Here is a 26,861-nt window from a genome sequence, read left to right as displayed (position 1 = left end):
GCTTCTAAATGCAGCTCAGGATGATATCAATAGTTCCACACATCACAGAATAATCTCGTATTGTTTCCATTTATGTCATGAGTACAGTTCAGTAGAAGTGGATTTGTCCATACTTCGTATTGTTTCCACTCGTATTAATATCATATTATTTTCTTTGATTGATGCTAGATGCAGCATTCTTTGGTAGCTTTGAAGACACATCTTCCGAGGAGAGATGTTCTTGCATTCTAATTTTATTATCAACTTGGGGTGATTTGTTCAGTTTAGTACGTATCAGTTAAGTAAAGTTTAGCTGTTCCCCAGTTGTCCGCGCGCCATTTATTCACTATCTAAAATTTCTAATGGAGCCAAATAAAATGTCGGGAAGTTCACCTCCAACACAGGCCACTCATATTAGATCCGAGCGATGTGATTGAGTTTGTACATATGTTTACTAATATAAATTTGTGCACATGATATTTCCTCTTTATAGTAAGAGAAGCAAATCCAAGTCTAGCCAAATAAAGCACGCCTGGGCTTGTTTCGAACCCACGCCAAGATTGGGTGTGTGAGGGGGATCACCCAAACCACCTGTGGATCCTTTCTCCAAGGGATTGTTATCCTATGCACCAAACGAGGCCTTACAATTCTAGCTCCTAACTACTGCAACTTCGGTTCTCAAATAGATGTCGTTTAAGAATGTGTGCACACAAACTTCAAAAACTATGACTATTAATACACACAAAATTACTAGGATTCAACACATACAAATGGTATAAGTGGATTCGATATGAAGAATACTTTCGTATGATTATATGTTTAACAAATTTTGCTAAGATTAATTATAAAAAGTAATGTTAAAACATGTATATTAGAGACCGTGTTGATGCCCTAAACATGTATACTATTCGTTATCCAAGGATGCCTTCGCCAGAACTCGGGTCCCATGTCAAGGTGGTCCACTGTCACATCCCACTGTTCTCTTCTTGTGCCATTCTCGCTGCCCTCCACCTCCGCAAGTTCTTTCATCTGTAGACATTTGCGACGTGCCCATTTAAATAACACAGAAACTGGAAACAGAATCACTTCGGAAAATATCTTTTGCCCCACATGGTCGATTGGAGCAAGATATGATCAATAATAAGTATGGTAGTAACCTGGTTGCCAAGTTTCACTTTATTTGTGTGTGATATAAACACAATGTTTTAAGAAATTGTTTGGAATCAATTGGAGCACTGTACCAATGACAATCTTACGAACTATGAACATTCCACCAAAACCAGAACTTCATGTATATATGGAAGTTAAAAGTTGCTTCTTAACCATCGGTACAATGTTATTAAGCTACATCGCTCTTCTGCGTTACTATATTAGTATGAATGCAGTATGAACAACACAGCATTGCTGGTGAAGTGCCTCTAGGAAAACAGTTACAATTACCTTTTGCCGGTAAATACACGAACCCTTTCGGAATATAGCAGGTTCATTGTTGTAGTTCATCTGAAATTGCTGAAAAAGCAACTCGTTCTTGTCTTTTGATAATGTTCCCTGCAAAGAAGACTAAAGAGTTAGAGAAGGCAGACAAGTATGGAAGTAAAGAGGGTTCAGGGAAAAAATTAAAGCATAAATGATGAAAGAAGACCTTCAGTATCTCATGAGCTTCCTTTTCACTTTTTCCAGATTTCACTAACATCCAAAAGCATGTATTGTATTGATTGCCACTGTGACCTGAAAATTTACAGATGTCATGAGTCAGTTCATGCCTTTGTTCTTGTTGTTAATTTTAACTGATGGAATAGCCAAGCCCTTGCAGTAGGATATGTAAAAGAAAATTTAAGGGACATGGACATCAATCAGTATATGTCAAAGCATATAGCTATACAAGCTTCGAATCCTAATGCATTCACACTAGTACAGATAAACAAAATGAATTCAGACATAATACATATATGTTTTCAACTAAGTTAAGACGTGATTGGCTTTTGTAGGAAGAATAACTTACATTCTGCTTGCCTCCATGACAAGTATTCACATAGGATCTTTAGTTTTGGGCAACACAGAGCTTCTGCCTCAAAGCATGGTGGCTGCATTAATTCCTTATGGGGGAAGACCTCTTTCCATTTCGTCATGTAAAGAGAAGTGAAATATGAAGAACAAGAAGAAAGAATTAAGCTGCAAAAGAAGTTGGCATCATTTTATTCAAAGTATTGACCACTTCAAATCACAAGTACCATACAAATGCACTATGATGATAACTACCTCTCCTGTCTCTGATATAATTCAGTCTTCTCATGGAACACAAAGCTGCAACAATAACAATAAAATAAAAAATGATCGTCTGCAATGGGCCAATAAAATAAGAATGATCATCAGCAAGGATTGTTTGTCTAAACGTATATTAACATTTCCATCTTTGCTGTATGGTTCACTTACAGTTTTCATTGATCTTTATCTTCCCAAGACTATATTTCTTTCAAATCAATTGTGTTCATGAGAATGAAAACTATGCCATCCAAAACATAGGTTTTGTTTTCTCCCTGTACAATTCTTTCTCTTCTTTTTATCGTTTCCCCCCTCCAAGAACAGCGATTTGAAGGAGTATAACATACCTAAATTCGTTGCTAAAACCATAGCAAAAGACCATGTCAGGGTATCGCTCCATCATCATAGAAGCAGATGCATTCATTAGCCTTAGAGCAGTCTCATCATTTGGCTTGTCAAATGAATGAATCCTTGAGAATCTGGGGGAAAAAATGAATTAACCCTGTTTATAAGGCAGTCTAGCTATCCAAAGGGCCCTATCCAAAAATGAATCCAACATGGTTTTGAATTAGATAAAAAAAACAAGGGTTCCTCACTGATCAAATTGGCAGGCGTTGATGCGAACAACAATCCAATTACAAGGTGGAAGCATGCGGTTGATGTCAGACTTCTTCACATACTCATGCCTAAATTTTCCTTTTCCCAAACATGCCAGTTAGGATGCTATATACATTCATAGCTCAAGTTGGAGTTGAAAGGATAGCTAAAACCTAGAATAATTCAAACTAACCTTCTCGAAGAATGTGTTGATGGTTTTCCCAAAAGTCAGACCCTATGATGTCAACATGTGCCACTGTAACTTTCAATTGTGTTCTTTTTATTGGATTCCCATAGTCATCCGTCTTCACCTTTGTTTCTACCTAGAGTTATATGCAACAGATTAACAACTAAGATGCTGTTTTGCATGTTTGACAACATTTTTTTGGCATTACCCTCTCTCGGTAAACACTGGACCCTTTGCGGAACATAGCCGGTTCATCATCATAGTTGATTTGGAATTGTTGAGCAAGCAACTCATTCTTGTCCTTTGAATATGTTCCCTAGAAGAATAGAAGATGGATTAAAAGAAATATACAATTGCGACAAAAAGTCTCAAACTCTAGAAAATTTATACTACCTTCAACGCTAGTTGAGCCTCTTGTTCACCTTTTCCAGATTTCACCAACATCCAGAAGCAGGTATTGTACTGATTATTTATATGACCTGAAAGGCACAAACATGGAATATGTACATCGGTTAACTAATCAAGTTATTGGTCAATTTTGATGCATACATAGATCATATTATATCTTTTTATTTTATGTTGCTGAAGCTTCATAGTTTGTACAACTTTGGTGGATATGATACAAACAATGATTTTCTTGTAGGACATTAGTGCAAAAAATTGCACGATATAAAACAGGAGGTCTCATTAGTTATACAAGAAAAGTTAAATTGCAGTTTCAGGAGCTTACAGTCCACTTGCCTCCATGCCAAATAATCACGAATAGTTTTCAAATTTGGATAACATACAGCTCGCGCATCAAAATATGGTGGCTCCTTCAACTCTTTGTTAGGAAAGAAATCTTTCCACTTCATCACGTACATGGAAGTGAAGTAGGAAACGCATAAAGAGAGAATTTTGCTGCAGTGATTGGTAGAGGAGTCAATATCATGATGCCATGAACAGTTGCTCATAGTTCAGAAATAAAAGGAAACTTTGCACAAATGAACATTCCAAATATCAGGAAAAAAAAAATGAACATATCAAATGAGCTACCTTTCTCGCCTGTGGTAGAATTCGGTTTCCTCTCTGAAAACGAAACTGCAAAGTAAGCATGAATATAAGAAAATTATTATTATAGAGCAGATAATACAATATATGCTAAAAAGCTTATTTTTTTCAACTCTTAAATGAATTATATGTATGTATCCGCCCACCTACCCCACAGCCATTGTGTACTTGCAGTTTAACAAAACAACTCTTAAATGAATTACATAATGAGCTCTTTAGCCAAAGCAATAAAAAATGTGCTGCATTTTTCTTTGAAAATAAAGGATGGATGCCAAGCAATTCAAAGCAGAGATTCTTTTCACAGTGGTATACTGGTATTGCATAAAGTTTTGTAATGGAACTTTCATGAGAAGATGCTGTACCTGTACTCATCACTAACACCATAAGCAAAGACTATGTCAGGGAATTTCTCAAGCATAGCAGTGGCACAAGCATTCATCAATCTTAGAGCATTCTCATCATTCGGTTTCTCAAAGGCATGTATCTTCGAGAATCTACAAAAGAGAAACTGAAATTAGTGGACAGAAAAACAAGCAAAACTAACCCCAAATTCTAAGCAATGACGATTGACATGGATCAAGCAAATCTAGATACTCGATTGACATGGCCACGTGGCCAATGCTGTTGTTTAACCACTAGCAACCATGCATGTATGAAGCAGTGCACAGATTGCGGGAATAAATTTATGATTTGCCACCGAAAAGATTGACCCTTTGATTATGATGCCACTCACGCCAATAAAATATGGGTGGGCGAACTAAAACCAAAGCAAACAATCAACAGAAAGAGAACAACACTACAGGAGCAACAATCTTCTGACAGTTTGATCGCTACAAAACTACGGAAACAATAAGATGCATGGGCAAGAATCACTTTCTAACTTTCTGTCCGTAAATCTCAAGGAAGAGAAGAATCGTACCTGTGGAAGTGGCAGCCGTCGATACGGACGACGATCCAGTTGGAGGGCGGGAGGCGGCGGTCAAACTCGAACTCCCTCTTCACGTACTCGTACTCGCTGTTGGCCATCACTCACCTCTCCAATGCACAACCAGGCGTCTTGTTCCTGAAGCTGTGCCAGCAGCACAGCAGGGGAGAAGAGTAGCAGAGAAGGCACGGCGGGGAAGGCAGCGCTGACGAGAGATCGAGCGCTGCAGCGGATGGCGGTTGGGAATTCTGGGTTATGATGCGTGGTCCACGAGGCGGGGGAAGTAGCTCGTCGGAGACGGCCGCGGCGGCGCGGGGACGGAGGACGTGTGCGCGGGGGGTTGGGGGATGCGCCGTGGCGGGAGGGGGAGGGGGACTGAGTGCGCGCTGCGCGGGGTAGGATGGCGGATGCGAGGGAGAAGCGAGCGAGCGCGGGCTGGAGGCGGTCGAGTCGTCGCGGACTCGCGGTGGCGTGGCTGGCGGCGAGGTGTGGGGAGGGAAGGAGGGAGAAGCCGAGGGGAAGGGGAGTCCTTGCCGGTTTCGTGGTTGGGCTGGTGACTGGATAGAGAGCCCGCTGGCATCGGCGTCCAGTCCAAGCCGGGCGACAACGGAGTGGGCCGTGTAATCGCAGGCTGTCACGGGCTGGACTATGTCTGTCGTCAGAGCACGGGGAGGATTTCTTCCCGTGCTGCAATTTGCAATTGCTCGTTTTTGCTCTGCTGTACAGTTCAAGATGTTAGGAAATTTAGGCCTGCAGAAGCGACGTACTGATATATTGAGATGATGCACACGTTAGATCACAGACGACATTAGAAATATAATACTTATTAATAAGATTTATCTCAAGTCTACATCCGACTACATATACCCCTCCTCATAATTCTGATACCGACGGCTCCACGGACTCAGCAGCCGTCGCCCCCTGCCAACAACAATCTTATCTTATCTTATATTTACTAATTGAATGATCTTTTTTATACCTCCACGTTAATCCTAAAAAAATTCTTAAAATTCTTATAAAAAGTAAAACATCCGACCGTCAAATTAATTAATTAACTAACTGTAACCATAGATCAACAATTAGATGAAACAACATAAAAGATTAAAAAACAAATCATAGAGTCCAGCCTCGAGACTACTTCTTACCTTGCCTTTTCTTCACTTTTTTATTGTAGATATCATTTGTCCAATAAGATTACGTTAGTAAACTCCAACTTAGTTACGTTAGCAATCAACACACTTTTTCAAATCAATTATAATCTAACATACAAAATTAAAACAACATAATACAAAAATAATATGAGATAAGGTGATGGCATTAAAAGTAATAATAATTTCAAAAAATCAAGAAACAAATAAAAATCAATTTGCGTAACACATAAAATGAAAATTATAAATTAGATCTATTTACAAATAATAAACATGATTATAATATTATGAACAAAAAATATATTTATATTTTACATTCTAATATTTAAATATAAATAATTGATATCTACAATTCAGTCGTAAGCTAAATTTTTAGTCTGTGCAGTCGCACAGGTTGATGCACTAGTATTTACTAATTGGAGGTTCCTTTTGGTGCCTTCATGTTAATATTAAGAAAATCCTAGAAATTTCTATAAAAAAGCAAAACATCCGACCATCGAATTAATTGATTGACTATCAACAATTAGATGAAACAACATAGAAAATTAAAAAATAAATCATAAAATCCAGCCTCAAGACTACTTCTTACCTTGCCTTTCCTTTCTTTTTTATTATAGATATCATTTATCTAACAAAGTTACGTTAGCAATTACAATTTAATTACGTTAGCAATCAACACACTTTTCCAAATCAATTATAATCGAACATTACAAAATTAAAACAACGAACGCAAACGAATTACGGATTATCACACAAAAATAATATCAAAGAATTTATAATGTATTTCCAAAAAATAATATGAGATACGGTGACGATATTAAAAATAATAATAATTTCAAAAAATTAAGACACAAATAAAAATCAATTTGCATAACACATAAAATATAAAATATAAATTAGATCTATTCACAAATAATAAACATGATTGCAATATTATGAATAAAAATTATATTTATATTTTACATTCTAATATTTCAATATAAATAGTTGATGTATCTTAGCATACAAATATTATTAACATAAATATCTACAATTCAACCGGAAGCTAAATTTCTAACCTGTGCAGTCGCACGGGTTGATACGCTAGTGATAATAATACCCAACTCTTCTTTTTACTGATGTAGATTACAGCGTTCGGAGATGGCAAAAGAACCAGATTACACGCGAGACTTCTTATACTGAAGGAACAACGGCACTAATCTAGCGTTCCTAACCAAGCCACAAACTGATCATATCATCACACAACAAGCGATCTGGGACTTTATTAACATCTGTCGCCTTGACGCTATGAACACCCGAACTACCAAATGAACAAAGCTCTGATCTCCCTGATGGCCTGACCTCTGGGTTCAGCTAGCCTTTCCTCACAACCTTGTATCCCTGGGACAGGCCTCGATGCATCGACAACACTGGACAAGCTATGTGCAGCAGAGGCTATCAGTGCAGAACCTGATGCCCGGTCCGGGATCTACCCAGCAACCTGAGAAGTTAGGATCACAGGCTTCTTCAGCCAGTACTGCTCGAACCTTTGCCTCGCGTATTCCTTATAGTCGAAGTCGATGTCGTTAACATGGTCCTGCAGCCACAGGATCACAGATATGGTATTCAGGATTACAGGCAAGACAAGTGATGGAAACTGAGTGAGCAAAACCCACCGAAATTATTCCCCAGAGGCCCCAGATCAGATGGCTAGCAAGGGTGTACTTTTCAATGCTTTTGATCAGATTTTCGACCTCCTCTGAGTCAGGTTCTTCGCCTGCCACAGATTGCAGAAACACAAAATGAATTGTTTTTTTATTTTTTAATACTGGACGGGAGGTTAACTAGAGGATGATGATTAACTTTGTGCTGCTTACCCGAAGAGCCCAGGTAGGTCTGCACAAATTGCTTCTGCTCATCGGCATCTGTTGCAATACGAGCAAATAGGCAACGATGAATGAACAAATATAGGCTCGGCCCCCTCAAGATAGCTAAGAGGAAAATGAAAATGCATAAATCAATAGCTTCAAATACACACGGTACCTGGATATTTATTGTAGTCCAGTATATGCGGCTTTTCTGAATGGTAGTCTGCGGCCATCTCACAGAAATGGTTTGCGATGTCATAGGCGACTGGGTTAAAACTAGCATACTCGTAGTCCTGCAAAGACGTGAGGAGAGACAGTAAGATCAGAATAATATATTTTTCCAGCTTTGCTAGGTTAAGGCATACGAGATAGTCAGTTGCAAGACGAAGCAAAGCTGGAAAAATAGATATGGCAGACAAGAAGCATGGGGATTAATAAGGAAAGAAAGCGTCAGTCCTTGACAGTATCATGAAAACAAGTTTGTGTATGGAAGCCCAACACAGAGATACAGCAACTTGTGTGAAAGAACAGAATTAATGAACCAAACATGAGCCACTTTACAAGAACTTACAATGATGGTCAGCAATTTGGTCTCTTCATCAATCATGATATTTCCATACTGGAGATCATTATGGCAAAATCCTATGGACCGGCATTCCCCTGAAAATTCATTCTCCAATGCATTGATCTCCTTCTCCATGCTATCCAACGAGAACTCTTCGGCTTCATCAGAGGAGCACAAGCTCTTGACAGTTTTGAGCCAGTTCCTAGGGAAGATGAAAGTAGGCATTGTGCAATTAGTACTTCACTTTGATCATGTGTTTCGTTATACAAACTATGGTACAGTACTACACTAGAACAACTGTTTAGCAAAAAATTCAGCAATACCTTAATCTTTCCCAAAGGAGAACAGTTTTTTGACCTGGCATATCAAAGTTGTGAAATTCCCTCAACTTGGAGGCTATAATAGCTGAAATTTCTGGATCACGTAGGTCAGCAGCTGAAAGTGTCTGAAAGGATTATTTAAATCAGTATTTTCCCCACATTTAAGATGATGGAATCCTCATCCTATTAACGTATCTCATGGAAAATCTGAATACTAATTCTGTATGTTTTATCTCTTTTTAACCAAGAAAAGAGAATATGATGCTTTATTTTTAAAATCGTACACACAAATGGAGAATAAAGAGTGATACTTCAATCAATTTCTTCTCACTTTTTTTCCAGGAAAGGTATTTCACTTGGGCACTCTGACTAGTCTCGTTGAGTAATTAAGCAATGTAGATACATAAAAAGTTAAGCGCTGACCTATTAGTGATTATTTATGCTGAATTCTAAAACAATTTCAAAGATAATACCATAATGTTACAACTACCAGGTATCTATATTAGCCTTGCAAGTCAGAACCAAGTATTTTATATGTTTTCTGCCACAAGTATCTCAGATAAGCTATCAAGAAAGCAATTAAAAACACACCATGCAGATCACAACAAGATAAGAAAATTGGTGGTACTACTACTAAATTGGTGACCTCATTGAGTAAAGACTTAAATGGTCGCTTTCGGATAAGATTTCAAAACTCACAAAAATAAAATAAGATTCCAAAGGTCAAACTGTAGAAATTTATAACACATTCACATCATCAAGGGAGGAAGATTTCAAAGAAAGACAATTGCACGTCAATACATTAGTTGATAACATGCTGTTATCTACTAGTAGTACATCAACCCACGATGTAGCCTGGAAGCGATTATCTAGTCCAAGAAATAGTGCAGATACAAAACTATCTCTTCTATTGGTGAACACTTAACCAATCTCCTTTTGTTCTTGCTATGAAAGTACACTTATGATGCAATTAGCGAAGGGATCAATTAATGAAGAGTAGATTCTAGTAAACTAACAAATTTATGTACCCCATTTCCTTGTTACCCATCCAAAAGATGACAAAAGCTTCCAAAGAACAAGGGAAGAGATAGATTCCTCCCCAAAAAAAGAATTCAATAAAGGTTAACCTGGAAAAGAATGGAAAAACAAGAACGATCCTAGAAGCAGACGAACAAGAAAAAGATGAAAGAAAGAAAGAAAGAAAGAAAGAAAGAAAGAGGCGAATGCGCACCCTGGCGTGGATGAACTCCTCGACGCGGCCGTTGGGGAAGCGGCCGAGGAGGCGCGGGCCGTATCCGTGCCTCGACATGCACTCGAACGTGAGCACCTCGCCCTCCCTGTCAAAGAACAGCTCCACGCCATCCCCGTACACCCTCACCACCACCTTCCTCGCCTTCCTTTCCCCCGCCTCGCCGCCGTCCCCGCCGGCCCCGGTGGTCCACCGCGCCTGGTAGACCTCGTTGGTCATGGCCCCCTTAAGCGGCACCACCTCCGGCTCCTGGCAGTCGGCCACGTCCTCCCACTCCGCCGCCAGCTCGTGCAGCAGCAGCCGCGCCTCCTCCGGGATGCTCCGCGCAGCCGGCGCGGGCGCGGGCGCGGGCGCCACCTCGGCCGGATTCTTCTGGCTCTCGCTCGCGACCATCCCCGAACGGAGTGCCTCGGAATTGGGCTGAGTCCCTTTCTTTTCCTGAAATGGGAGGGATCTGGGCGTTGGAGCGTGAGCCGTGCGTGCGCGCGTCTTTCGGTTCCTTGGTTTCTTCTCTGGGAAGGGGGCGGGTATAAATCTCAGAACGGTGAGTATCTGCTCGGGAGACTATTTTGCAGATTCACCCTCCAAAGTTGAAGCTATTACGCTTTAAGTTTCATTTTGGTCAACAATTCAGCAGTGCACAGATTTTAGCTTCGCATTTTGGTCAACAATTCAGCAGTGCTGTCGGTGTATCGGGAACCAGGAGTCCCTGAATCCCGAGATCAGGCCGGCCGTCCGCCACGTGTCACCATCCCGCGAGGTCCCCCTGCAAGATGAGGAGAATCTAAGTTTCGGGAGAAGGTGCTCGGGGCCACAGCCTCTGGTTACCGAGCACCCCAGTTCCCCGATGACCCACAGAGTCCAAGTACCGGGAAGAAAGTGCTCGGCAGGGTTCCCACTCACCCCCGAGTACCATAGTCCCCCGATGGTTCGAACAGCCAAGTGCTCGGGAGAGAGTGCTCGGGGTTGCACGTGGCAGCCCCCGAGGACTCGGTTCCCCGAAGGGTCCTACATGAGTGCTCGTGAGAGAGTGCTCGGGGCTGCCGCGTGGCAGTCCCCGAGGACTCGGTTCCCCGAAGGGTCCTACAGGAGTGCTCGGGAGAGAGTGCTCGGGGCTGCACGTGGCAGCCCCCGAGCACTCGGTTCCCCGAAGGTTCGCGCAAGATCGCCCGACGACCCGAAGGGTCTCGTCGGCGGGGTGTCAGCCAGTCAAAGATCCAATGCCGCATTTAATAGGCACGCGCGGCCTGACATCCTGATATTCTCAGCTGCCCACACCCTAGTGTCAATCCCTGCCATGCTTTGGCAGGGGGCGTGGGTCCATTAATTGCACGGGTCCCGTCCCGTATCATCCGGGTGCCTCGGGATAACATTGCCAGGATCGAAGCGCTCCGCCTGCCACCCTGCCCTAACAGAAGAACAAGACAGGGTGGGCGCGCCGGGTGCCTCTGTGGCCGCCCGGTGGGCCCTCTCAATGGCGCCGGAGGACGTCCACAGTGGCGGGTGGTTGGATGCGCGCCGCATTTTTCCACCGCCCCTGTCACTTCGCCAAAACGGAATGATGACGCATTTCTCCGTGGCGCTTTGGCACTCGCGCCCCCTCTTTCCCATTCAGGATAAGTCGAGGTCAGCGTGTGTATAAAAGGAAAGGATGGAGAACACATGAAGACACACGAAGTTTAGCAGAAGACTAAGTGTTAAACCAAGTTCGACAAGGAACGAAGTTAAGTCCAGTCCCAAGCCAAAAAGGGATCATCAGAAGTCCAGATCAAGAGACGAAGAACATCACAAACCAGCTCGAGCAGAGCTAGAGCACAGGAGCCTCAAGCTCTCTGTAGACAGTACACCCTTGTAACCAGACACATACTTGAAGAATTCCCTTCAAGGAAAGATATTGCACTCACACAGGAGTAGGGTGTTACGCCCCCGTGCGGCCCGAACCTGTCTAAACCCTGGTGCATCTATCTCTTTTTTTGCACTAGGTCGATCATCCCCCACCACCAGCCGTTGCATTTATTTCCGTTTCCATTTATTTCCCCGACGAGCTCGTTCAGGATCATCCTCCCGGCCGAATCTTTAAAAAGGGGTCTCTCGGGATCCCTGCGACAGTAGTTCATCCTCCGACAAGTACACATAGAAAATATGTGGCTGTAAGCCTGCTGCATACGTAAGTTTTGTATTTTTTAGTTATTAGGTCGATTAAAATTAGAAAAAAAAAGAATTACCTCTACCTAATTAAGTTAAAAAAATAAACTAAGTACGAAACCAAAATTATTTATTGGGTATCCACTTGTATTCCTACCTGATATTTAACCAGGGTAAAAAAAAACAGTCATCAGTGGTTAGAGGGATGCATCAAGTGCTAACCTCTTCTATTGGAGCTAATATGCAAACAATCATCTAATAAACATAAAAATGGATCATGTTAGTTGCATTTGATCTTAAACTCTTACAGATGCAAGCCTTTCAGGGGTATTAACCACTGTCAGCTTAGCATGATTGCTGAGCAAGGGTCTACTCACAGTAGCTGGACAAGCACAAGATGGTATTTAAACCATGTTGGCTTGGTTTCTTTTTTGCTTGTTCCCAACTTTCTTGAGCGATCAGATAGCCAAATACTCCAAACTTGCAGCTCCAATTCTCTATCCCCGAAGTATCTCCTCAAAGAAGAATCGAATGCTTAAGTTTCAGTTCCTTCCATTCTTAAGGGCATCTCCAACGGAGGAGGCATCGACGGCCGTATCCCTGTTTCCGCTGGTTTTGTAGCCAATGTGGTCTCCAGCGGAATCGGCAAAGATGTTTTTTCAGAGCTACAGGGAAGCAAGCTTCGGCTAGAGATCGGTAAATTTGCGGATAGAAATTGGCACCCGTATTACTGTGCACAGAGTATTCGTGTGGGTCCAAGAGAAGGAGTAGAGTAATGAAAGATAGAAAATAGAGTAACTGTTGGAGATAAAAAAAAAATATACTGTAATAATATTAGAAGGTGCTGTAATAGTGTTATAAGGGATGAATTTTTAGAATATTTGTTGAAGATGACTTAATCAACTGACTTATCAGGGTTTATACAGTGCTCTGGTTCTTGGCTTTGCAGGTTACTAATAAAATTACAACAGTATGGCTTCCTCCATTGTAGCCCTTCAAAAAAAGAAGAAGAATCGAATGGAACAACAGGGGTCCCACACTAGATGCTGTGAGGCTGTGATTGCAAACTGTGTATGGTGGACCTCTGCGGAATCAAGATTCTGAATTGACAAAACAACAAATTAGATCCCGGTATCCATCCACACCACACTGTAATTAATTAACTTATCAATCAATCAACATTCGTTACTCGAAATAAATAAATCAACATTCCTAATTTGAAGGGAATCCAAAGTAAGACGACTCGGTTGTAATTTCGTATCAACTAAGGGAGACGAATGTAAAAGCGCCGGAAGAATCAGTACGGGGTAGATGCCACCTAGGCTGGAATTTGGATCGATTTTTTTTTCTAGAATAAGCACTGCATATCTCGTATTAAGTAGAAGAAAATGAAGTGCTTTTACAACACGAGCACAAAGCTCTCGCCATTATCCGGTGTTTAAAAAGGGGACTAAATTATGAAACTAAAACAACCGAGTATGAACCGGCAGACGTGTGCTCATTGCGCGATGGCAGACTGCCGTAGAGCAGCTCCAGCTTTGGTTTTTTTGTGGTGCTAGGAAGAAAGAAAGAGATAGGAAGGGTGTAATACATTGGAGCATTCGGCCGAAGTGAAACTAAGATCATACTCAATGAATTCTTTTCGTCGAAAGTATTTTTTCCCTTTATTGTTTTAACGGTTCTTCACGAAATAATTCTCAAGATAATTTTCTTCATGACAGAATTTTCTATCTTTTCTCTTTACAAATCACTTGAAAGAAAAATTATTAGAGATAAGAAAAAATAAAAAATGAGAACGAAAAATAGATCAAGAAGAAAACTTAACCAAAGAAAAATGGTTAGATGGTCTAACAAGCATCCGGAGCCAGAGAAGGCACCCGGCGCCAGGGAGAAGTTACTACACGGGACTCCATCTGTCAGCCTGCGTTGTTCCCTATCCAAGCAGAAAAAACTCGTTGCCAGCATTGGTTTTTTATTTAATATTGTGGGTCCTATTTTAGATGTTAACCGTGCTATCTGTTAGAGTATACTAGCGTATCAATTAGTGCGACTGTACAGATTAAAAATTTAGCTTACGGCTGAATGAAAGATATTTGTGTTAATAATAGTTGTATGCTAAGATACATTAACTATTTATATTTAAATATTATAATATAAAATATAAATATAATTTTTTTCATAATATGGAATCATGTTTATTATTTGTGAATAGATCTAATTTATAATTTTCATTTTATGTGTTATGCAAATTGATTTTTATGTGTTTCTTATTTTTTGAAATTATTATTATTTTTAATGTCGTCACTGTATCTCATATTATTTTTGAAAATACATTATAAATTTTTTGATATTATTTTTGTGTGATAATCCGTAATATGTTTGTATTATGTTGTTTTAATTTTGTAATATTTGATTATAATTGATTTAGAAAAGTGTGTTGATTGCTAACGTAACTAAGTTAGAGTTCGTTAACGTAACCTTGTTGGATAAATAGTATCTAAAACAAAAAAGAAGGAAAGGAAGGCAAGAAGTAGTCTTAGAGTTGGACTCTATGATTTGTTTTTTAATTTTTTTATGTTGTTTCGTCTGTTTGTTAATCTATAGTTACAGTTAGTCAATCAATTAATTCGACGGTTTAACGTGGAGGAAAAAAAAATCTCTAATTAATAAATATAAGATTCTATCAAGCTAAAACTCCTCTTATAGGTCCCACCTTAGCATAGCAACATGAGCTGAACACTAAAGTTGGCCTAGGTCTCTGGCGCCTGCCGTGATCCAGAGCTCTGCATCCGCACTTGCGCCGCCGGACAGGAGACCCCGTTGAAGACCCGTTCCTTCCACACTCTCCATGCGGTCAGCAACGAGGAAGTCCATCCCCTTCCACACTCTCCAGGCAGCATGGAATTGTTGGCAGACTAGTGCACAAATCATGCTCCTCGAGTTGTTTTAAATTGGCCCCATTATATATATTCCACACAGAAGCAGTAGCTGAAGTGCAACTGGATTCGCAGTTTGACAAGTATTAGTTCGAAATTAACTGAAAAAAGTATGCCCGAATGTCATATTTTGATCAAAGAAATTACCGTTGTGGAGGCATCTCTTATTTTCTTCCATCTCACGCGCTGATGGAGCTTTGGATCTCAATTCGTCAAGCCAGATTCCTGCAAAAGTGAAATGACAAAAATAGGATGTGAAATTGGCAAAAAGAAAATCAATAGCTGAAGAAATTTTGTTATCTTCTGCCTGAATTTTGTGATAAAACCATCTTCTCAGCTCTACAGCATGTCAGCATATAAGCTCCTAGAGGCATGGTCACAAGATTGTGACTCCTGGATATTCAATCTTTCGCAGACCATTTCTGGTTAGTTTGAAAACGATGTCGCCTCAAATAATCTCCACGATAATTTTTCTATAAGATCGTGAGTGACGATTAGAGAAAGTGATTAGGCACTTAATAATTTTTTTTGAAATTTATAGCTTTCTCCTATTTAATCACCCAACTCATCTCTATAAGGGAATCACAATAAAGAGCAAAACAAACAAGTAGCAAAAACTCTGAATCAACCCAGAAAATCCAGAGAAATGAGCGAAGAGTCCGGAGTTTCAGCAAAACAATAATCGAAAAGTGAATCTCATGATCGGAATTGAACATTAGGTTTCACAATGATCCAATCCATGACTCACCACCCACCCATAAATGCTGAAACTTGCAAAGAAAATCCAAAGATCAAACAAGATGAACACCGGGTAACAAAACTCTCCAGGTTAATTATATAGAGGCAAAGGGACTCACTATCTACTTATGTACATGAGTATGTAAGTGTTTATACCTCTAGCAATGAAAAGAATAACTTTGCAAAGGGGTAAAAACACATCTCCAAAGGAAAAACGAAAATCAACAGAAAACTAGAAAAACTTGCATGAAAGCAAGTTAACCAAAAGCAGGAGACTAGAAAGAGATGAACAAGATCACTTACGAGAAAATAAACTTCGTTTTAAACAGAGTTCAACCCTCTTTTCGGCAAATTACAGAAGTTTCTCTCTCACAAAAGCTCTAGCCTATTACAAAAACTAAGCCTACCCTCTCATCTTCTCCAAAACCTAATTCTAGCCTCTCAAATGGCTAGCTCAAGGTTCCTCTATAGCCCTACCTCTCTATTTATAGCTCTTAAGAGCTTTCTTAGCCCTTAAATTTCCTTATTCCTAAAATACCCTTCACCGGTAGTGCTCTCCCACCTACCACCAGGACATTTTGTCTATTTTCACTCCGTCCATAGAATGACCACGGTTTCTTCACGATTTAGCTTCGTCTCGACGCAAGTTTCGCGATGATATCACGTGACTCTCCAGTCCTCCTGTGGTTTTGAGGCCAAACCGCCAAACTCTAGCACGCTTCTCAAAGCGTAACTAGCTGTCACTTGCTTCGTCTCAAGCAAGTGCTCTGATGTTGACGCGTATCCTTCGTCTCGCGATCCTAATAGCCGGCAAGTCTCCCGCTCCCGATCCCTCAGGTCGACTTGTCACTTGCAGCGGTATCCTTTTTGCTTGACTTTGTTAACACATCATCTTCATCCATTTTTTATATTTTGCTTGACCTCCATGTGTACCGCTGGGATCACCTTTGACTCTGCTCAGCCTTCTTGATCGTCTGATACTAAGCACCTCACTTAGCTCTGATCACCTGCAGTCGACCGCTAAGTTGCATCCGTTACCTGCACGCCATGAGACAAACAAAATATATCTCCAACTCCATCTGCAGTTAGTCCATAATTAAAATGCTCAATTGAAAACTTAAATCAACTCAGAGCACATTGCAATCGAAATTCAAATTCTGCTTAACTACATACTCTCCGAAGAAAAGAGCGGACACTCCGCAAAAATATGCAAACACTCTGTAAAAGTACGGACTGTCCGCAAAAATATGCGGACACTCTGCAAATCCTAGTAAACTCCAAATCTGTGGACTATCCGAACAAAAGTACGGACCCTCCGCACAACCTAGACAATCCAAAACTCAACAAACCAAATCGACAAACTTATCCTCATCGTATATAAATTAAGATATATTTTAACTTGATTTCTCACTTTCTCTTAATTTGATTCCCAAAGGATTCAAACAACCGTTCCTCAAAGAAACAAGTGATTTATAAATGGATCAAAGAGCATAGAACAAGAGTGGAAAAGGCACCATAACCAACAATATGTGCTCTTACCAGAGAAGTGACTGAAGGGACAAAAATATCATACATTGTGCTCCATCAGTGTAGCTGTCATGACCTACTTCCCCTCATCCAGGCTCTATGTTGCAGCTCTACGAAACTCTATTCGAGAAATCAAACAGCCCCAAAGCTCACGGGAGATGGAGCTAGAGGATGTCGTACACGTATCGCTGAACAGATCAAAATCCAAAATTCTGTCGAATGATGGCAAGCTATTAGCTAATCCCCCTTTTTGTGTGTATAGCAACTACAAAGTACTTCATCTCGAAGAAAATTAATGCCCAGAACATTAGATGTTTGGACACACAGGGTACGGTACAGTTCTAGCTTGATCAACGCAGATACAACGTATGAAGTTGGCACAAAATATACATGGTGAGATCAACTACTACGTACATGCTTGATTCCTGGAATTCGTGTCCTACCAGCCACGTGGCTGCGCGCTCCCGCCATGGCCGGCGCCTCCATTCCTGCCGCCGCCACAGCCGCCGTCTCCTCTCCACGGCGCACCTCCATGCGGTCGGAAACTGTATGCACCGTCCTTCTCAAACCTGCTGCTGCTTCCTCGGCTCTGCACCATGTCCACCCGATGGACACCATTCCTGTAGCTGTAGCTGCTGCTGCTGCTGCTGCTCTGTTGCGTCTCGGCGCCGGCGGTGCCGTTCCCTACCCCATGCCCGTAGCTGCTGCTCCTGGTCAGCTGCGTCGTCTCGGCGGCGTTCACTCTCCCCCGCCCCATCCACCCCGTGCCGGCGTTCTTGTGCTCTTCCCGCGGCGTCGCCGGCGTGCTCAGCTTCCAGATAGTGTCCGGCCTCTGAACGCTGCAAGTCAGTCATCAGGAACGATGTGTGGTCGGCGACATAGAAGATGAATAGATCGATCACAAGATTTTGTGCTGCCAGAAATGGAGCTTGCTTACATGGGCGGCGGCGGCCTTGAGCCCGGGTACGTGTGCCAGAGCGGCCTCTTTGAGATGTCAGCTGCCGTCACAGTCTGCAGAATTCATGAATTCCAAAGATGAGCTCCAAAGTAAATTGGACCAAAGAATTTAATAGAGACATGACGAATCCACCTTGTCAGGTACCCTGACATTGCCAAGTAGTCCTGGAATTGGATTCACTGCCTCAGGGTTGAAGAACGTGGCTGATCTGAAACATGTGAACCCAAAATGTAGTTATAATTTAAACTTGCTTGCCTTTCGAAAAATAATTTAAACTTGCTACCCCGAGGCCTCAAGACAGTATAGGCTTGAGAGAGTAGAACATACATTGCCTGATCATTCGTGATGCCCTGCAGATTTTGTTGGGGCGAGAGAAAGAAACCGTTCCTCAAGCCATCATCGTCATCAGTCGACAACCACCCTCCAATTCTGCTATGGAAAAAAAAGATACATAATTTAGCCTCAGCTTAGCATTGTTCTGAACAAAATATCAACTTCAAAAATGCATCGGTACTTTTAGGTCATTTGAGTTCAGACTTCATGTGGTACCTCGTAGCTGAATCTATCGGTGAACAGTATGATGATTGCATAATAATTTCGTTATGTGGCAGAGCGCTTGAGCCCCTCTGCAGAAAGATCTTTTCTTGCCGAGTAGTATTCCGTCTCATCTCATGCGTCTAATTTATAACAAAGCAAGGGGAAAACACTACCTATGATTATGGTGGTTTATCAACAACAGTAAAAGTCAGTGTAACATGAGCGCAGATGACAAGCAATTGTTTTACCGCGAGCTCTTCGTCTGCCGTTTTGGTGGCCGAAAGAAGCAGTTCCTCAGAGATACCCTGAAACAGTTTCTCATTGAAAACTAGCATTGGATTCCCGTTTTTCTTAAAGAGTTAACTATAGCATCTAAAAGGTGAAAAAAATTTATATAGATTTGCCAAGTGCATCGCCACTTGATCAGTATAGGTTGAAATTATCAGTTGATTAAGTTCACCGATCCATTGCACATATGAACGAATAGCTCACATTCCACAAGAAACGTTTCCCATTCATGTCAGTCTCCAACTTCGGATAGAGCGTTTGTATTTCAGAATACTTAGAGACCATTAATTTGCGGTAGCATTCTGGGAGAGCACACTGGCTGGAAAAAAGGGGAAATAAATTAGCTCTTATAAAATCCCAATAGGTAACGTGCATGGCAGAACTAAGACTGGTGAATGTGCCTTCGTAGTGGCAAAACTGCCATGAGCTGATCAAATGGTCTTAGTGGTTTGTCCACAGTGAAAGATATCTTGAACCGAGAAAGACCTTTGAGATCAGATACGAAAGGAGCAACGTAGAATGGGTAGTACCTGCAAAAATTTGCACCATAAGACGTAGAATGGAAAAAAAAATATGTATGAGAATGAGATAAATAGAATTTATAATCATGAAATAAATGTTCAGTATGTAAACATTTTATTCTTATATTACCAGCTCCATGATGGTACATCAGCGAAATAGCATTGAAGCACCCAACAAAGCCCTTCTAAATACTTCTGAGCCTAAATTCAAAGGGAGGAGAAAGAAAGGAGGCAAGATTATAACAATGTAAAATGCCACCTTGCCACGCCTGAAGGGAAAAGGGATTCCATCAGGATAAATAAACAAGGGAAAACATAACCATGTCGTTCTGTAGCTTTCCAATCTCATTAGAAGTTTCGACACCAAAGTATTCCTTGTAGAACCGGGATTTCCATCCTGGTAATCCCAGTCTTATCTGCAATAGATATGTCAGAAATTGTAGCAGGGCTGCAGGAGACATATTTATGAAAATGAGCATCACTAAGACACTAACACTGTCATATGGACGTTCTTCATTAAAAAGGACGTCCTGTAATTTTCGCCTCAGCTCTAATCTTTCACTTTCTGAAGCTTCACGCAATAGATCGCGATATAACTTCTGCAAGGAATCCTAAAGGCCAAAACGAACATATCGACAATGACGACAAATTACATTTTGCACCACCGTGCACTATTGAGAAGAATGCTAACATACCTGTTGCAGTTCATATCTTTTGAGAAAAATTTTCTCTTCATACATGGACAGTTCATGAAAAAACATTTCCAACCTTGAGACTTCCAGATATGCAGCATGTTCATATTTGACCTGTTTTCAGTAGCAAAAAAACTACGTCACAGCATAACTATATAAATAGTCATTCATGAAAATAAGGGGCTGGAATTCTTCAGGTACTTTGTCTGTGTCGACAATATAACCCCCCATTTTGTTGAAGGTTGTTTTGTACACTTCGATGAGAAGATCAACTGCAAACTGTCACATGGAATACAGATGAAAGAAAGAGCTGTATAATTTCACAGTGATGACGTAAGTGAAAGGATATAGTTATAGCAAAGCTAAGCTATTAGAATCTAAAGGCATACGCATACACATGCCTCTTGCATCTTAAGTGACGGAATATGCGGGACGAAATCGTTCCCCATCAAGAAACAAATAAAGATGAAGTCATCTATTAGCCTCTCAATATCAAGCTCGCAAACTGGGTCCTGTATCTTCAGTTCAATCTCCAAGTACTCTCTCAGAACCCATATGTTCAAAAACTGAAAGAAGACGGCGTTATCCACAGAGTCAAAAAGATAAACAACTGTGTGTGTGTGTGTGTGTGTGTGTGTGTGTGTGTGTGTGTGTGTGTGTGTTTTTGTGGGGGAGGGGGGGGGGGTACCAGGTATGGTTTCTTCGGATTTGCTTCTGTGAACCGGGAATTATTTTCTGCCTGATTTGGAAGCCGCACATCCTGTTCAAGTTAACAGAAGAGTATTCTCAACTCCACCATTACAAACAGCTGAACTAGTTACTTTGATGAGGGATTGAGCTTCACATACTGCCTAGCCTAGTAAATAGTTCTATATATACTAGTATCACAGTATTAAGCATGGGAAATATTTTGTTTAAGCATGAAGTTAGCATTGTTGAGGGATCAACGGACCTCACGCAAAATAGAGAAGTGGACTTCGTGAGATGCCAAGGCCAGCATTATCAGATCCGCATCCTGCAACAGTTCTTCAGAGTTAACTCCAGTACAAATCAGGGGTGAGAACTGGATCGATGCTGCAGAACATTCGAAATAATGAGATCGTCAAAAAACAAAAAAGGATTGGTATTTCCTACATGCCCATACAAACAGTGTCGAGTGTTGGGATCATAGCCTTCCATGCTGCGTTGCGCGCGGATGAAAGACATGATCTTGTGCTCTCCTTCTCCAGGAACATTTGCATCGGAGAGTATTACCTTCAGAACAGAGTAACAGACGTATTGTGAACTCATCAAGCAATGTTCACTTGATCAAATTGAACAGCCTCATGAAATCGTACTTTGTGGTGAAGCAACAACATGTAAAACATTTGTCAAGATTATATAGAGCTTGCGATTCGATATAGCATGCGCGTCGAATGGTTGAAGTGAACATGAACTACATTTACTGAATCGCTAGCGCAAACCATGATGTCTTTCCACCCGGGGTCACTATTCAATCTGGCACGGATGTAGTGCTCGAGCGCTTGTGACAGCTTCTCCATGAATTCTGTCCCTGGTGTGATGACATTAGGATCTGAAACCTCGGATATCTCTCGCGGTGGCACCTCCTTCCCTTCAGCTCTGAGCTCCTCCCGCAAGCGATCCTCTTCCATCTCCTATAGATCGCACGCATTTTCTCAATTGCGGCAGCAGCAGACGTGCATGTATCACACGCTGTCGATGTAGGAAAGGGAATAATGCAAGGATTCACCTCATATCTAGCTTGCCTGGCACTGTGGAAACGTCCCCTTCGTATTTGGTTCATTTTGGCGCAAGGAGCAACGCCATCTGCACTTGGAAACCAAATAATAAAGTTTTTAGCTCTGTCTCTTTTTTTCTTCTGCTGGCTGAGGCCAACCTAACTGTACAGCTTTTGAACTTTGTTTACTCCTGCTTTATCAATATATACTCCAGCAATCCTTTTGCTGGTCTACTTTATCAATATATACTCCAGCAATCCTTTTGCTGGTTGCTTAAAAAAAAGTGCATTGAGAGAGAATTCCATGTGTAACTAAATTGCACAAATAATTGAAGGCAACCAACCACATCCATGGAACTTCAAAGTAGTCTTGCTTGTTGTTAACAATATTGTACGAAGAAGTGGCTAAATAATTCAGTTTGTTATCCAACGATCTATGTACAAACCTACTGCCAAGTAGAGAAGCCTTCTCGGCCTGACGATGCGGAACAAGTTGTCCATGTACTCGAACATGGACTCGAACACCTCGTCGAGCGTCGTCGGAGGAACCTGCACACACACACACACACACACACACACACACACACACACACACACACACACACAGATACCGGAACCGAAAGACCAGCTCAAGAACTCACGATTGAGAACAAATAAATACCAGCCAGATTACAATATTACATGCATGGATTGAAATTTGTACATACATGTATGTGTGTATGCATCTGGTCCTGCGGGTGGAAGCACTGATGGATGATGCCATTCATGTCGAGGTAGAGGTTGTCGTAGATGATGCCATCACCATCATGGCTTTCCTTGCTGCTGTCAGCTGGCTCCTCCTTTGCGGGGGAGAGGATGCTTGGGTATCTGTTCACGAGCCACTTGTAGAAAGAAGGTATTCCCATGGCAGCTGCAACGAGAGAGTAGAGGGGTGATGGGAAGCTACAGGGGGGTGAGGAGCAGCGGTGTTTGTAAAAATGACGATGCACCATTTGATAGCTTCCGGCTACCTACCTTTTGCTTCCCATTTAAGCTTCCTCCCCTCTCCCCAGAGTCAGGACTGTAGCTGATCAGGTTAATGAGGAAAGTGTTGGTGATAAGGAGCGAGAGACTTTTGGCAGCGTTATTTGTTCCATTCAGACTGCTTTTATAAAAGGAACGCGGCGGCGGGACAGAGCCTGAAGCTTTTCCGTTATAAAAGGTAGGTTGTCGGAGGGTGAACTCCTGTCGCAGGGATCCCGAGAGACCCCTTTTTAGAGATTCGGCCGGGGGGATGATCCTAGAAAAGTTTGCACGGGAAATGAGCGGAAAAGGAAATAAATGCGATGGCTTGCGGGGACACCGGGTTTTTGGACAGGTTCGGGCCGCGCGGAGGCGTAACACCCTACTCCTGTATGAGTGTTATATCTATCCTTGAAGGAGATCCTTCAAGGGTATATCTGGTTCTCGAGGGAGAGCTGTTTACAAAGAGCAGGAGGCTCTTATGTTCTAGCTAGCTGGTTTCTTGATCGTCTTGCGATCGGGGCTGTTCTTTCCTTGTTCTCTTTTTCTGTCTTCGTCTATCCGTCCTCTCTAGCGTCCTCCTTCCTTTCCTTTTATAGATGCGCCGACCTCGACATATCCTGAATGGGAAAGAGGGGATGCCAATGCCCAGGTGCCACGGAGAAAGGCCTAATCATCTCATTTTGGCGAAGTGACAGGGGCGGTGGAGGAAGGCGGCGCGCATTCGACCACTAGCCGCTGTGGAAGCATCGGGGTGCCATAAAAGAAAGGCCCACCGGACAGCCTCAGAGGTGCCCGGTGCGCCCACTCTGTCTTGTTCTCCTGCCAGGGCAGGGTGGCAGGCCGAGTGCTTCGATTCTGGTAACGTTATCCCGAGGTGCGCAAGTGGAAACGGGACGGGACCCGTGCATTTAATGAACCCACGCCCCCCAGCCTGGGCATGGCCGGGTCTGACACTGGGGCGTGGGCAGCCGAGAATGTCAGGATGTCAGAATGCCAGGCCACGCGCGCCTATTAAATGCGGCATCGGGCCCTTGACTGGATGACACTCTGGCGACGGGGCCCTTTGAGTCTTTGAACGATCTTGCGCGAACCTTCTGGGGACCGAGTCCCCGGGGGCTGCCACGTGCAGCCCCGAGCACTATCTCCCGAGCATCTTGGGGGGACCTTCGGGGCACCGGGTCCTCGGGGGCTGCCACGTGCAGCCCCGAGCACTCTCTCCCGAGGACTTTAGAGGGACCTTCGGGGCACCGAGTCCTCGGGGGCTGCCACGCGCAGCCCCGAGCACCCTCTCCCGAGTACTTGAGTGAGACCTTCGGGGCACCGAGTCCTCGCGGGCTGCCACGTGCAGCCCCGAGCACCCTCTCCCGAGTACTTGAGTGAGACCTTCGGGGCACCGAGTCCTCGCGGGCTGCCACGTGCAGCCCCGAGCACCCTCTCCCGAGTACTTGAGTGAGACCTTCGGGGCACCGAGTCCTCGCGGGCTGCCACGTGCAGCCCCGAGCACCCTCTCCCGAGTCTCTGCTTTTACCTTGCAGGGTGGTGATATGTGGTGGGCGGCCGGTTTGGCCTCGGGACTTAGGGACCCCTGGTTCTAAATACACCGACAGTAGCCCCCGGGCCCGTTTGGCAGCCGATGGGACAGAGACTGCGAATGGGCCCTTCGTCGTGACCGAGGTCAAGGCGGGCCGAATGCCACGCGGCAAGCTTTCCGGAGGTGGCCCCTGCGGTTTCTAGACATCAAGCAGACCCCAACGGGCAAATGAGTGGACGCGTGTCCATACAACTTCCGAGGGGTGTGATAATCATATGGGCGGCCCGTGCGGTAACCGTGCGGGAGCAAAAACTCCTTGATGACATCCGCGCGGGAGCCGCGCGGGAACTTGAAGACGCCGCCCGCCTGGCCGAGGCGTCGAGGCGGCAGGCTGCCGATGCCCTTGCCAGGATGGGGCAGGCGCAGGTGAGGGAGGCGGCAGTCACGGCCCGGGAGCGGCTTGCAGAGGAGCGGCAGGCCGAGCTGGCCCGCCGAGAGGGTGCGGTCGAGAAGACGCGCGCCGACCTCCAGCGCTGGGAAGACGACCTCCAGAGGATCAGAGGAGAAATCAAGCGCTGGGAAGAGGACGTCTCCATCCGGGAAGTGGACAACGCGCTGTCTGCGTCTGACCTCGGAGCCCGGGAGGACTCGGTGGTCCAGCAGGAGGAGGCGCTGGCCCGGCGGGAGAGTGAGCTGAGTCGCCGGGAAGGCGAGCTGAGTCGCCGGGAAGGCGAGGCAGCTGCCGCGGCGGCCGCCGCGGCTACCAGGGCGGAAGAGAACGCGAAACACGAGGCGGAACTGACCGCCCGTGAACAGGCCCTGTCCGAGGTGGTGGCCAAGGCGAAGCAGGATGCTGCCCCTGCCGCAGCCGGCGGTTCTTCTGGTCCGGCCGGGGACCAGGGACTTGAGGCACAGCTGCGGGTCGCCAAGGAGAAGCTCGAGGCGGCCTTCGTCTCGCGGGTTAACCTGGTGCAGATGCTGGAGGATATACTCCGGCGGATGCGACGGGCCATGGAGAAAGGCGGCCTTGGGCGGCTTGTCGGCGACACGAAGGGCGACGGCCCCGCACGGCAAGTGCTGGAGCTGCAGCAAGTCTGCGAGCGCCTCGAGACCCTGCCCTGGGCAGTCCAGGAGCTCGCTGCCCGGGAGGGACGTGGCCTGGCTCATGCCGTGGCTGAGCATGTCCTGGCCTGCTACCGAAGCAGGGACCCGAACTTCCCGCTGGAGCCGGCGCGGGAGGGAGTGGTCGAGGCTGAGGAGGAGGCCGCCCGGGCAGCGGTTAGCAGTACCGCCTCTGCGGTGGCGGCCGGCTTCAGGCGGGAGGTGCCACCATCGCCAGCCCCCGGGGACGACTCAGAAGACTCAGCCGACGCCTCTGCCGCAGACTAGGCCGTCGGCGCCCTTATCTTTTTTGTTGCAGATGTAGGAGTGAACCTTTAGAAAAAGCTTTGTCCAGGTCTTGTGAATATAATGGCAGCTTTTCCTTGGGCTCGAAACTCCAATTTCTTTTGTATGCTTGAGGTTTCTTTCCGGCGCTCTGACTGGAAGTCCCGAGGAGTACTCAGTCGGGCCGCTCCCGACCTTTCCATCCCCGAAAAACGAAGTAGTTGTGGTCGCCGGTGTTGGCGCAGCCAGCCTTCGAGCTCTCGCGAGTCCGTACTGCCTAGCTTAAGAAACAAAGACACAGACTCCCTGCCCGGGAGATAGAACGGCCCTGCCCGGAACACGCCGTGCCCAGTGAACACCTTTTCACTTTGCGACCACTCAGCCGGTAGAAGGGAGACGCGTGCGAGCGAGAATGTGACCAAGAGTCCTCGCGGTTCGGTGGTGCCCGGGCTCAAAAAAGGGCCGGACCGAGTACTGACAGCCTGCCCCCAAGGCCTGAGCTCCGGACTACTCGAGCAGCTCGAGTGATAGGATTACCCAGGGCACCTGAGGACTCGGTAGTGCTCGGGGTCCTTAAGAGCGGACCGACCACCACGACCACCACGAAGGGCTTCGGTCGAACGTTATCGCACGCACGGTACTCCTTTCTACGAACCGCTCTGTCGTTCTAGAAAAAGGCCGACACGCGGCAGGGTTTGTTCACGGGCCAGGAGACCACCTCACCGAGCAG

The 26,861-nt window shown here is 44.2% G+C and overlaps 3 protein-coding genes across 9 annotated transcripts; all 3 read right to left on the bottom strand.

Annotated features, from left to right (window-relative positions):
* Positions 1-668: 668 nt before the first annotated feature.
* LOC133884731 (tRNA(His) guanylyltransferase 2-like) lies at positions 669-5,531 on the bottom strand. Of its 2 annotated transcripts, XM_062324270.1 has the most exons (14): positions 4,995-5,530; positions 4,438-4,569; positions 4,061-4,105; positions 3,756-3,925; positions 3,419-3,504; positions 3,234-3,341; positions 3,032-3,161; positions 2,838-2,937; positions 2,589-2,720; positions 2,239-2,283; positions 1,982-2,151; positions 1,622-1,707; positions 1,420-1,527; positions 669-1,008 (listed from the first exon to the last, which is right to left on the bottom strand). In XM_062324270.1, the coding sequence occupies exons 1-14, from the start codon at positions 5,099-5,101 to the stop codon at positions 871-873; spliced, it is 1,557 nt and encodes a 518-aa protein (XP_062180254.1). In that variant the 5' UTR covers positions 5,102-5,530; the 3' UTR covers positions 669-870. The 2 variants fall into 2 exon arrangements, with proteins under 2 accessions (XP_062180254.1, XP_062180255.1); XM_062324271.1 differs by lacking the exon at positions 2,239-2,283 and having other exon boundaries at positions 4,995-5,531.
* A 1,851-nt stretch (positions 5,532-7,382) lies between these two features.
* On the bottom strand, positions 7,383-10,647 carry LOC133884732 (probable choline kinase 2). The gene is made up of 7 exons (XM_062324272.1): positions 10,112-10,647; positions 8,884-9,005; positions 8,567-8,762; positions 8,171-8,288; positions 8,005-8,052; positions 7,804-7,904; positions 7,383-7,724 (listed from the first exon to the last, which is right to left on the bottom strand). The coding sequence occupies exons 1-7, from the start codon at positions 10,520-10,522 to the stop codon at positions 7,617-7,619; spliced, it is 1,104 nt and encodes a 367-aa protein (XP_062180256.1). The 5' UTR covers positions 10,523-10,647; the 3' UTR covers positions 7,383-7,616.
* Positions 10,648-17,450: 6,803 nt separating this feature from the next.
* LOC133884730 (5'-3' exoribonuclease 4-like) lies at positions 17,451-23,351 on the bottom strand. Of its 6 annotated transcripts, XM_062324266.1 has the most exons (22): positions 23,224-23,351; positions 22,917-23,119; positions 22,656-22,758; positions 22,222-22,298; positions 21,935-22,126; positions 21,606-21,725; positions 21,424-21,486; positions 21,160-21,231; positions 20,867-21,037; positions 20,673-20,750; positions 20,475-20,585; positions 20,274-20,390; positions 20,100-20,195; positions 19,910-19,980; positions 19,660-19,788; positions 19,463-19,577; positions 19,219-19,275; positions 18,983-19,110; positions 18,761-18,865; positions 18,566-18,641; positions 18,413-18,486; positions 17,451-18,314 (listed from the first exon to the last, which is right to left on the bottom strand). In XM_062324266.1, the coding sequence occupies exons 2-22, from the start codon at positions 23,112-23,114 to the stop codon at positions 17,915-17,917; spliced, it is 2,553 nt and encodes an 850-aa protein (XP_062180250.1). In that variant the 5' UTR covers positions 23,115-23,119; positions 23,224-23,351; the 3' UTR covers positions 17,451-17,914. The 6 variants fall into 6 exon arrangements, with proteins under 6 accessions (XP_062180250.1, XP_062180251.1, XP_062180247.1 ...); XM_062324267.1 differs by lacking the exon at positions 23,224-23,351 and having other exon boundaries at positions 22,871-23,203; XM_062324263.1 differs by lacking the exon at positions 23,224-23,351 and having other exon boundaries at positions 22,917-23,203.
* Between the last annotated feature and the right edge of the window lie 3,510 nt (positions 23,352-26,861).

This window comes from Phragmites australis, chromosome 11, assembly GCF_958298935.1.
Source record: "Phragmites australis chromosome 11, lpPhrAust1.1, whole genome shotgun sequence".
NCBI lineage: Eukaryota > Viridiplantae > Streptophyta > Magnoliopsida > Poales > Poaceae > Phragmites > Phragmites australis.
Note: the sequence above shows the minus strand (reverse complement) of the source record. Positions and strands in the feature narration are given on the sequence as shown.